This window comes from Electrophorus electricus, chromosome 3, assembly GCF_013358815.1.
Source record: "Electrophorus electricus isolate fEleEle1 chromosome 3, fEleEle1.pri, whole genome shotgun sequence".
NCBI classification, from domain to species: Eukaryota; Metazoa; Chordata; class Actinopteri; order Gymnotiformes; family Gymnotidae; genus Electrophorus; species Electrophorus electricus.
In genome coordinates this window covers 5,105,001-5,117,500 of record NC_049537.1, presented here as the reverse complement: position 1 = coordinate 5,117,500, position 12,500 = coordinate 5,105,001, and the positions used below count along the sequence as shown (strand labels likewise).

The 12,500-nt window shown below is 38.9% G+C and overlaps 2 protein-coding genes across 6 annotated transcripts in view; both read left to right on the top strand.

Annotated features, from left to right (window-relative positions):
* foxd3 (forkhead box D3) overlaps window positions 1-574 on the top strand; it is a 2,982-nt gene extending 2,408 nt beyond the window's left edge. Inside the window, exon 1 of the mRNA XM_027030441.2 lies at window positions 1-574. This exon is cut by the window's left edge and continues 2,408 nt beyond it. Within this exon, the coding sequence (XP_026886242.1) occupies window positions 1-107 (107 nt within the window). The 3' untranslated portion in view covers window positions 108-574.
* A 4,631-nt stretch (window positions 575-5,205) lies between these two features.
* The window catches only part of alg6 (ALG6 alpha-1,3-glucosyltransferase), an 11,832-nt gene continuing 4,537 nt past the window's right edge, over window positions 5,206-12,500 (top strand). Inside the window, exons 1-9 of one of the 5 annotated variants that reach the window (XM_035524797.1) lie at window positions 5,206-5,313; window positions 5,720-5,804; window positions 5,932-6,021; window positions 6,113-6,201; window positions 6,445-6,527; window positions 6,619-6,683; window positions 6,785-6,970; window positions 8,924-9,059; window positions 11,730-11,815. In XM_035524797.1, coding sequence (XP_035380690.1) covers window positions 5,737-5,804; window positions 5,932-6,021; window positions 6,113-6,201; window positions 6,445-6,527; window positions 6,619-6,683; window positions 6,785-6,970; window positions 8,924-9,059; window positions 11,730-11,815 — 803 coding nt within the window. In that variant the 5' untranslated portion in view covers window positions 5,206-5,313; window positions 5,720-5,736. Of the gene's footprint in view, window positions 5,458-5,719; window positions 5,805-5,931; window positions 6,022-6,112; window positions 6,202-6,444; window positions 6,528-6,618; window positions 6,684-6,784; window positions 6,971-8,923; window positions 9,060-11,729; window positions 11,816-12,500 lie in introns of all 5 variants that reach the window. The other 4 variants (XM_035524798.1, XM_035524795.1, XM_035524796.1 and 1 more) reach the window with 4 other exon arrangements.

Genomic DNA, 12,500 nt, shown 5'->3' with positions numbered 1-12,500 from the left:
CATCAGCGGCTATTGCGCCCATCCTTAGCGTTCCGTCAAACATCATTTCGGGACAGTTTTTACCGACGGCGTCGACAGCAGCGGTATCCAAATGGCCTTCTCAGTGATACACTTTTTTTCTATTTCTAATATTTAAGGGGGGAAAGACTGTACAGCACGAACTAGGCAGCACTGGACGATTCGTCCACCTCTATGTAGCCATGTAAAAAGAAAATATACATACTCGAGGAATGCTTTAAGCACAGGTAATATTTGTAAATATTTGTATACAGAAATGTACTTGTTCGACTTTTTCGTTATTCTGCTGTTCAAACTTTGACAGTTTGTAGTTCAGAGTCCTTTCTTTTTTTATTTTACGTTATTTATATATATATATATATATTCATTCTTTAGAATCACTAGAAAGGTGATTCATTTATTAGGCTAATTAATGTCGTTTTGTTTGTTTTACTATAAAATGTTCTTGTTCGAAGACTGGACAAGTAGCCTGTTTATAAAATTCAAATATATGTATTCTATGTAGCGATATTGTGTTGTAAATTGAATACATTTGTTAATAAATGTTAAAATAAGAGATGAAATTCCAGACAACATATATTTTAATTAGTTAAACTTCAAATAGACTCCATAACCTAATCTAAAGTGAGATCGCTTTCATTTGAACATGATAAATCTGGTGTAACTGCACTTTAATTAATCGAATTTTAATTAATTTTAAATGTAATTGTTGATTACAATTATTGATATTTTTCAATAGGACACTTTTGAGAATGAACGAAGAAAACTTTAAATTTAAATTCTAAATAAAAAGTATAGTTAGAAAAGCCCTCCTATCGTGTTTTTAACCAAAATTTCACCACAACATTCAGTATGATTTTATTAAAACTTGTATTCCAAAACGTCAGATGACACTGGGCATTTTACGTATTTTCCCGCTTACAGAAAGAGCACAATATTCAAACTAAAATAAGCACAAAATGGATAATTTCCTCTTTTCTGAATTAATTAGCTCGATACAATTTCAGCGAGCTACGACGCAACAAAATGTCTTATTTATTTTCAGTCTAATGTAATATTTAACATACGTTTGTTATGCAAGATTCATATCATTATATACAGTTGCAGTGTATTCACTATTAAAAAATAAAATAAAAAAGGACATGTCCACGATGGGCTTATGTTTAAAATACCAGCATATTTTGATATTTTAAAAAATGGTTGATGGTGTAGTACTACCACCAAGACATATAAGTAGCCTATCAGTTTCCACGCAATCTGAAATGTTTTGCTAGTTGTTTCTATAAAAGTAACACTTCGTTTCACAGTTGTGTCTAGCTAATCATCTCTACACAAACAGCAAATGGTGGCTGGTACACCGCGCACACGGATTGAGGCTATATTTAACTGATACCCATGGGAAAAGAGAAAGGCCTCTCCTGTTAAATTCACTTTCCAGCAAAAGAAGGTGCTGAGCGTGTCCTTGTAAATGACACTGGATAACACATTCCCCAACCGTCTCCTTATTCCTTAAAATTAGACAAACATTTTTATGCACATTTCTCCGATGCCTGGCAGTCGGAGCGGAGTTAGACAGCACATTCCCCGAGTGATTTATGGAGCAACGTGACGTTCGCTTTCGCTTTTTAAAATAAAGCGCTGTCAGAATTAGCAGGGATAAAGTATCTCGCGTAAAGACCCCTATTTTTAGGAAAAGCGAATAATGCAGTGAGACTTCGTGTTCTGTATAATGGATCATAGGCCTCTATAGCCACCCACAATCACATTACAAATAAATAAGTCTTAAATGACAGAGAGTCTGTATGATAGCGTCTACAGATATGGTTTCTTTCTTCTTCTTTTTTTTAATAATTTCGACAATAAGAAAAAAAAGTTTATCCCCCTGTTAGCCTACAATCTGACTGACAAGTCCTCTGCCAAACCATGACCCATATGAAGTTTATTAAACAACAAAGTTATTTTCTTAAGATATTCTAACAAAATGTCTGATCTGCGTTTTGCATTGACTGGGTAACATAATAGCCTACATCTCTGACACAAATGCCAAATGCGGTGCGCGTACGCCTTTTACTCCAGCGTCAAACACATTATTCCGAAGCTTGTACTGTTGAACCTTCGATAGACAACATCACTAGGTGGCGCTTACAGACACCATCATCGCGGAGCAAAGCGATTTAAACCAAGAGAAACATTTTCGAGATCTAGGCTGGCTTTCTCGATATCGATGAATCTTAGAGATTAACGAGCCTCTTTTACAGTGAAGGTGTGACAAATAGCCCACGTGCTAGTGTTTTCCAACAGCTTGCGTAATTGCTGAACTTACAAGCGAGTTAAAAGTTCTTTGTTAACTGCAGCTCAACACCTTGACTGGGACAACAGAGACACTGGCAAATTGATAACCAATCAACTAACAAATCCGTGACACCTTTGGTCACAATTATGAGTCTATAATTTTAACTCAAAAGCATTTTACATGATAATGTAACTATTATATTGCCATAATTAAACTGGTTACAACAATTGCCTTTATAAATGAACACATAATGGCTGATTTACAAAACACTCAATAATTAGGGACTGGGTCGACTGGCTCGTTAAATAATGACACCAATAACATTAGGTACGAAGGCTTTGGGGAAATGTAACGAATGCGTCTAATTCGAGTTTACCTGGGATTAGCTTCACGTTGCTTTCGGGAAAGTCACCACTTACCTCTAGTATTGATCAACCTAACGATCAACCTCTAGAATAACCCTGTAACATTTCTCTTTTTATACATAAATGGTTAATAATGGAGACGCACAGATACGTTTTACTGAACGATCTAGAATACTTTAAGGCCTTGTGATGGGGCTGTTTTTTGTTTTTTTTTGCAAATATGCCAGAGAGCCGAAGCTTTGGATGGTCCAATTATCAGAGACGGACACACCGAAGATAAAAGCCATGGCTCTGGCTCTCCATAAGCAATGCAGCGCTAAGTCATCCTAGAAAGCGTAATTTCAAGCGCTTTCTTTAAAGGTTTCCAACCACGTTCCTCTCAGAAATATTCTGCTGAGCCTCGCAGCGGGCACCGTCCAAGGAAGGCGACCTTACGCCGCAACTGCTACAGCGCTCTCACAGGTGCGGTGAACTGTATAGCGTCTTTTCTTGCAGTTGACAGCAGAGCGGGAACCTCCCATTGGGCTGTGTTCCTTATACATCCCCGTGTCAAGCCCAGTTTGTGTAAGAGATATCTTAAACTCAGTGTATCAGTGTTTTCTTTATTAACAGAAATTATTAAACGCATAGCTAAAATTAGCTTCATAAATAAATAAACGAACTAAGATGACGGTCATTACAAGATTTATTTGCAATAGTTATTAGCTGGTGTTAAAAGATCATGGACCCGTTTCCCAAAAGCATCATAGTGTTAAGATCGTCTTAGATGAGAGAGACTGTTTCCAAAGTCATACTTGATTTAACATTTAAAGGTAATCTTTGCATTGTTATATTTTAGGGGAATCTAGCCCAGAACATAAAATGCTGCATTGATTCTGCTAAGATGACCTTAGGTGTTACATGACAGCCTATTGGACAATGACACAGGTTCTTATTATGAGACTAGTAGGAAACCCAGACATCTCCTGGAGCTGATCATCAACAGTAAATGTGGATACAGCTGTTACTGAATATTTAAAAGGCACAGAGATGAAGCAATAAATGACAAAGTAAAGCTGGCACACAGGGGCATTAATAACTAATGGAGAAGACGGTGACTAATAGGCTGCTCGTTGTAATGAAAGTGTCATTGCAAATCAGCAGTTGTCCAAGGTTATCATTTATAAATGTTTGATGTGCTCACCACAAAGGAGCGCGTCTTCCACAACTTCCACAAGATCAAGGAGAAACAAGGCACTCCCTCTAATTCACCCACCCAGAGACATGCCGAAGAGATATTCTAAGAAAGAATTATTTTTTTACAACACAAATTCTTTAATCAAAACAAATAAAAATAAAACAACATTTTTGAAGATGATAAATCTGTGACTTATATTACAAAGCACTGTACAAGATATACAGGCTACAATAATAGGTATAGTTAGGCTTTTTTTAAAACATTTTACCTATGAATGCATCAAATACTTCAAATGCCCTACTACCTAAGAATACTTTGAGTTCATCTGATTTTATATGAATTATATCTTGTACATGTGCCAAATTGAATTATGTTTGATTACTGCTAGTTTTTTTTTTATTATTATTATTGCTGGAAACAGGTTTATTTACTTTGCCACTCATTAATTTCATGCTGAAATTTAAAATAATGTTTTTGGTGGTGGGTTGATTATTAAAAAAATGTTATCCAAAATTGTATAACCTGCTTCATACTCGTATGTTGGCCTCTATCACATTCAAAACATTCACTAGTTAACAGCAGTAGTGATTGGACAATATAATAAAAGCACCTATATTAATATCAAGCAGGCTACCTAGTAAATAACAGCATACAACAAAATTATTCAAACTGTTTTACATGTTAAATTATATTATAATATATCCTATTGAGTGGAATCCTCCCTTAAAGCTTTCTAAAGGAGATTTTGGTCGAGAGGTTGGTACAAGGACTGAATGCAGCAGTTCAGAGCCAATAATTCTTAAGACACAATGTCCCTTGCAGTCTTGCATAAAGGGCAAGTTGACCATCTCTTTAGTCAGGGTACTGAATTTATTTATATACTTTTTTCCTCAATTTCGGTGTCTTTCTGTTTTGCCAGACACAATGTAGCAATTCCCTGCACTGACCTAACTTTAAAATGTATGAAAATCTGTTTTAGCGTAATAATTTTAATGAAACGTTCCTTTATATAGCCCATGGTAATCGCATCCACCCATGACTGTGCCTGTTTGCGGGTGCACATTTACCCTATAAATGTGGCTAGTGTGCTAGTGGTGCAATCCCAGCGCTGTCTGTTACAGATCTGTTATGGTGCAGAACACTAACGTGACCCAGCTGTTTGCTTACCTAACATTGTGTGGTGCTTTTTTTTCGGTTAAACAATTCTAACGTAGGGAAAATTTAAGAGCTTTACGATCACTAGATACAAATTTATATCCACACGGGACTAGCGTCACTCGCTTCATCAGCAACGGCCGGACGAGTATCACAGTGTTCACGGCTTCGCGGAGATTCGTCGATCTTCAAACTGTTCGTCTAAAGGATGTCGCGTGGATATTGCATATAGATCGTAGCGTCGCTTGCGCAGTCTGATGACGTCAGTTTCCCGGAAGCTGTAGTTCTTGCTTCGTTGAACTCAGGTTCTTTAAAAGGTTTACAGCGATTTATATTGTAATTGTAAGATTGATGTAGGCTGCCAGACATGGACAACTGGAGCCTTGTTTCTATGTGCGTTTTGCTTGGTCTAACGACGAGATGGGCTGTATCTTTTAACTCCTACTCAGGTTATTGTCTAGCCAAATTGTTTGAGATAGCTAGCTAACGCTAGCTACACGAGTGTCCATTCACAGTTGTTTTGCACAAAACATTTTTTTTTTTACACCTGGCGTAACAAAGTAATAACTGTGCATTACATTCAATACGAAACATAAACTGAACACTTAATATATCTGCACGTTTGTGCACTCCAGTAGAAGTCAGACAGTCGTAATGGTCAGCTTGTTTACTAACCGTGTCCACCACTCTGATCTTTGTGCTGATAATCAGGCGCCAGCAAACCACCGATGTTTGGGGACTACGAGGCGCAGAGACACTGGCAAGAAGTGGCGTACAATCTTCCCGTTCATGAATGGTTCGGCACTTGTTTTCTGTTACTGTGTAGACATTAGAATGAGCACACATTCTCTGTTATACATTGACACATCTAGCACAGTCAACATGGGTCATGATGTTGCGATTTTTGTTCTGCATTTGTTAAGGTACTTAAACACCACAGACAATAACCTGAGCTACTGGGGTCTGGACTATCCCCCTCTCACAGCCTACCACAGTCTTTTATGTGCTTATGTGTAAGTATTGTGGGCAGGTTTATGTGTATGACCACTAGTTGTATGTTTATTTCAGTCCTGAATTGTTTTTATTGTGTGTGCGTGTGTGTAGTGCAAAGCTCATTAATCCAGCATGGGTGGAGTTGCATACATCTAGAGGTTATGAAAGTTCTTCTCATAAGTTGTTCATGAGGACAACAGGTAAGTGTGGCACAGCCTCATACAAAAGTTTACAAGTGCTCTGCCTTGTAATGTTATGTAGATCAAAAGGTGAGCTATGTAACCTTGTTGACTAAATAAATGTAGCCATAGCGTTTTTGCATGTTGAAAGTTAGTACTTCATGCATCATTATGAACACCACAGCAATAATAATTTACACAAACTCGATAGTATTTCAAGAACCATTTTGTTGATATTAATGCTGTCTGTGTTGTCTCTCCCAGTTCTTATTGCAGATATATTGTTGTATATTCCAGCAGTCTTCCTTTACTGTTTCTACCTCAGTAATGGATCCTCCAAAAAGAAGGTCACTGCACTATTGCTCTTCTTTACTTGCCTTAATCATTGCAATGCAATTAGCCTTTTCCAATCATAATTGCTTGTCTCTGCTTCCACAGGTTGCTACAGCCTTGTGCATCCTACTTTATCCAGGACTCATTCTCATTGATTATGGCCATTTTCAGTATCCTTTACAGTGGTTTAGTTCTGTGTCCCCCTTTTGGGCACTCATGAGCACACTGTAACTAGAAGAGCACGTTGCACAAGGCCTTAACTAGATATCAGATATAACAACGTGAGTCTGGGTTTGGCCTTGTGGGGTGTCGTGGGGCTTGGCTCAGGATGGGACCTGCTTGGATCCCTGGCCTTCACCTTGGCTCTTAATTATAAGCAGATGGAACTGTACCACTCATTACCTTTCTTCTGCTACCTGCTGGGCAAGTGTATCAAACAGGGCCTTGTGGGCAGAGGGTAAGTCTTGGCAGGCCTTTGGCCATTGTTATTGTATTCCGGGACATGATGTAATATATTGGATTCTTTATAATGCATCATAAAAGAGTGACGAATATGAGAGCAAGAAATTAAACCTGCATTGTCCATATTAGAGGCGCATATCTGTTTTATGTAGCATTGTCTGCTGGGCCAAGTCTTTCTGACTGATGAGGGTAGTCATACATAATAATGTGCCAACTCACTGTATGCTTTAATAGTATTCTTTGTATATAAGTATTATACAAGTATTATATTTAAAAAATAGGTCATTAATTAAGGAGCAACACTGACTTACAGCTGAACATACAAAATGTGCAGGCATATTAAGCTGCAAGTTTGCTATAGTTGCTATGTGTCCACTGAGTGTATAACAACCTGTAGACATTTTGGTGATGGTATGTGTTATGGTTTGGTTTAGCTATGTTATCTTTATCCTTACTGTGGGCATAAATACAATGCTACCATGCACCAGTTGAGCGTGGTCCTTCAATATACCATCACACAGGTCTCATTCCTTAATTGTTAATGGTTTTGTTACACAATCCAGTTCAAAATCCTTCAGATTTTATGACATAATTAGAAATCTTAGTCTCATCCTCAGCTAGTTTCTGACCTTACGGTGTGCTTTATGCTGCTAAAGTAGAAATGGTATCAGTAAGATATCAATAGTTATGATATTGCTACATAACATCCATCTTTATAGTGGCTATTTTATGCTAGTAAGTGGCAATTGCTTTAAATTATAGTGTGCAACTGTTAGCAGTGATTGATTTTTGTTCTAAAGCCTCTTTCCATTACCACATTTTACTACTTAAGAATCTGTCTCTTATTTCTGGAATCATTTCCAGAATTGATTGTTTTTGGTTTTTCCTAATGGAACCTTTCATAGGAAATCACAGAGAACTGTTTACATGCCATGTGTTTTCTAGTGCATTAAAAATGTATTAAATTCTGTTAATTTCATTGGTACAGGTTAAGCTTAGATCAAATATAAGAATGGGTAATTCTGTTCAGGTTTGAAATTAGTCTAATAATAATACTGAGTATTAGTCTAATACTAGTGCCATGTAAAGTTATCTCAGAATTATTTGCATAACAACTGTTTAAATTTCACTGCATGGACAGCTTTCCTTGTTGGAAGGTTTTAATTTAAACAATTCTGAGATCACTTGCATGCAATAGTATGCAAAGTTTACCATGTGTATATCTTGAAACGTAACACCTAGAACTATTCACTATACCACTACACTGAAACTTGGACTTGCCAGCATACATCTGTTGATCTAGTAACAGTAAGCCATGGGCATTTGGTAGCAATTGCATTGTTGGATTAGATTGCCTGGAAAAATATGTCCAGATGACTCCTAGCATGTCTTCCCCTCCCTGTTATGCCTGTGTGTGCAGCCTTACCACTACAGCTGGGTAGGGTGAACAACTCAGACAGACCCACTCATACAGCATACAGCAACATTTTAAGGATATGAAACATTGCTGACATTGTTGAGGAACATTTGTTACAGAAGTGCTGGAAACAACTAACCATGGTCACCAAATACATCTTGGTGTTAAAATGTGTTTGCATCACATTTTAGGAATCATATCTTCCATTGCTAATGTTTTTTTGACAAATATGCACTGTATTTAATTTTTTAATTAATCCAATTAAGAGACCAGCAGCCCTGTGCATTGTTGGACACTTGAGTAGTTCCACCAGCTGCTTTGTTAGTATTCTCCACTTCATCTTAAACAGATGAAAATCACTCCAGTCTGGTCAAAACGGCCAATCCAAAAGGCTTTCATGATACCAGGTTCTCGGACAGAGATGGCACCGCTGTAAAAAGGGGAAATTGGAGGAACGATAAACAACCATACACATTTAAATGTAAGCTACTATGTCTTCCCTGAAGTGTTTGCTGTTTTTCTTCCTTGCAGGCTGTTTCTGCTGCTGAAGATCTCATTGAGTGTGCTGGCTACTTTTGCCCTCTGCTGGCTGCCTTTCCTGTCAGAACCACAGCAGGTGCTGCAGGTTCTGCATCGTTTGTTCCCCGTTGCTCGCGGTTTGTTTGAGGTACGCCCCAACATCCATGTGGGTTCACGCTGGACTGGGCTCGGTCAAGTTTAAACAGATAAAATCATTTCATTTTTCTCCCCTTCATTTCAGTTGTGTACTGTAACAGTGTAGAGTTTCACTAAAATACAGATTATAGTTAAAGCCCTCCTAAAAAGTCTGTTTATGTGGTTCATACTGTTCTTAATTTCTAATCCTGTGGTTTTGCAGATATCCCACAAGTTCACCCTCTCATACACAGACTAATGTCTGCATGTGTTGACAGCATTCTGCACAATGCTAACAGATCCTTTAAAAAATAAATAAATAAATAAATAAAAAAGCTTGTTACTAGCTTGAAAATAAAAGAATACTAGCTGAAAAATAAAATGGCAAAGGTCATAGTATCATTTACAAATCATATCCCCAGTCTGCAGTTTACTTTAGAAGGAGGTGCACCTACAGCTGTGTATAAATCTACCTTATTTACTGCACAGGGAATTGGGTTTTCAGTATATCAGCCTACCTTGATGCTTCTCACTTTGCCCACTGCGTCTGCGACTCTGCATGTCGGGTAACCTACAAATACTGGGTTGGCAAGGAGGTGTCCTTGAGATCATAATGCAAATGCATTATATCTGTTTTGAATTTCTGTGTGTTTATGTATAAATAAATAAATATACATGGCATAGCTGGAGCTGTGTAGATGAACACAGTTGAAACAGCCTGGTTCCAGCACCAGAGTGATACAATCCTTTTGTGAACATGAACACACCTTAAGTATTCTCTGGTTAAACTGCAGCCAGGCACAGGAGACATCGGTGGTCACTTGCTATATTCCTTTTTCCAATCTGATCCCAAAACAAAGGATGTGTTTGGCTGGAACACTAGAGCCCTGTTGTTTGTGTTGTCCAAAGCCTCTTAAAATTTGTACAGATGTCTAGTGCTTGCTTCTGAAACACGCTCCGCCTGCTGAGGCGCAACAGGAGTAGAAGGTGTGAGGAAATTAACAATTCTGATAAGGGCTAAGAAGTTAGAATGCATCAAATGTTTGCGTGTGACACTGCTCTGAAATAATACGCATGACGTGAGCAACTCCAATCTGGAGACTCGGGAATCTGCGAAAGGGAGAGTGTTTGCTTGGTCCTACCTCATGAACTGAAGTGAGCGTGTCTGTGTTCATATGCATGCATGTATTGCTGTCTGTCAAATGAGGGCTAGAGGTGTGTGTGTGTGTGTGTGTGTGTGTGTGTGTGTGTGTGTGTGTGTGTGTGTGTGTGTGTGTGTGTGTGTGTGTGTAAGAATAAGAGCAGGCTTCAGTTGTGGCACCTGCTTGTACTAATTGTGAAAAAGTACACGTAAGCAAGGCAGTAAGGACAAACTGTGGGCATTAGTTTTCGCTCCAGTCCGGCAGTAGACGGCTCAAGTTGCTCTCACAAAAAATGGCAACAAATGCTAGAGTCAGTAAAAGGCTGCCTGTGTGGGCAGGCTCTTTCGCTGAGGTGACTTCACCGCTTTGATGGTAGTACCAAACCCAGAGACCACCCCACAACACTTCAGGGTCAGACCTGAGAGAGAAAATTCCCGAAGCTATTCCAGACACATTGAATTGAGCGAAACTCATTAGTTCTGAGAAGAGTGTTAAGGAGTCTGCTGACAGTTCTTCAGCTGCGGTGTCACACACGCGCGCGCACACACACACACACACACACACACACACACACACACACACACACACACACACACACACACACAGCTGTGAGTTGCAACAGCTGTGTTTGTAAGAAGTGAGTGGTGTAGCCTAGAAGCAGGGGTGCAGCTTTTGTGTGCTTTACTAAGCACACTGTTGTGCAACTGTTAACATTTATGAGGAAGCCAGCAGACATTCAGCATAAATGCATAAATAGACACCGTTAGAGGTCAGCAGGCATGTTTCCCTAAGGCTACAGCTCGGGCTGCTCTAGGGTGGCAAGCCCACAGGCCTTGCTAGGTGCAGATTGGAAAGAATGTGCTTGGTATGCAGGAAAAGGAGTCCCGAGCTGACTCGTACACATCCGACCCCATGTCCCTGAGTTTACAAATGAGTGCATAGCTTTTTTTGACATCTCAGATTATCCCAAGGAACTTCATGTCAGGAGTAGCTCTTCACCTTTTGCCCTATGTGCAAATGCTATAGAAAGCCCCCAGGAATTTTTATTACGCTCTCAGTTGGGAATTGATTACTTAGAGTAATGCCACTTATTTGCTTTCTCTTCAAAAGTGAAAAGGTATTTAAGGAAGCCCACCATATTTGTGAAGTCTAATTTTGTAACCTAGTAGTCTCAGTTTCAACTATAAGGAGTTGAGCAGTAGTATCTAGGATGAGTATGAAATCAAGTAGGGTGTAATGGCAAGACAAAATGGATAAAAGATATCTGACGTATAATATGGAATAACTTGTACTTCTTGTTGGGACAGCCATTCATATCCTTTGATGTGAAAGGTCGCTGTAGTAGCCAGTTCCATAGAGTGTCAGTGTTGTGTAGAATATGGCTTAAATATTTCTTTGTAGTTCTGATTGAAAATAGTTTCTAATTAACACCACAAGCTTTTTTTTTTTTAACAAACCTAAAATCAAATCCTCACTGGTAAACATTACTTACCTAGCATGCTGACAGAGTTGCATCATATGTGGCATGTGTGTGTTGACAGGATAAAGTGGCGAACACATGGTGCAGCTTGAATGTGCTGATAAAGATCAAGACCCTGCTGTCTAGGGATGCTCAGCTGCTTCTCAGGTAATCCTGCCACCACCCGGTTACCTCCCCGCCCTCCTCGGTCTGCGTTCGGAGGCGCTTCTCTCCATCATGCACCCTGCCTTCGGTACACCTTCTGGAGTCCTAATTATGATTGAGTGCTCTGAAGATTACCCACCCTTAATGATATCTGTGGGCTTCTGGAAACGGCGATATCTGGTCAGTAAGCTGCTGTCGGGCTTAGTCGAGGCTTTGGACTAAACAAATGTTTTTTTTCATCTGTCTTCAAAAATTGTCCCTCTTATGGATTTGTATATTTAGGCATTTTGTTTGCAAAAGGGGAGAGTGAATACTTCTAAGTCTGAAAATGTTGGCAACACTGGCAGTGTTTCTTTAAAACGGATAATCTCTGGGATTCTCTGGCCTTATTATTTTTTAAATGTGTTTTATTGCTGTGTAACATGAACATTCTAAGGTCCAGCAAAAAAGTTGTCATTTTTGAATAAGTGGGCATGTTCGGTCTTGAGTCAGGGTTGATGTCATAAAGCTCCTTTTACACATTATGATGTATTGGAATCACTCCACTGTCTTTGTAGGCCCTCTAGCTACAGTTTAAGGGTTAGACAATTGTAAAGTCTTCTCCAGGCTGTGGATTTGGGGATATTATTCGTTGACCCTAAATATTTATCTTTAAAAATAAATAAACAATAACCATGCACATCCTTCT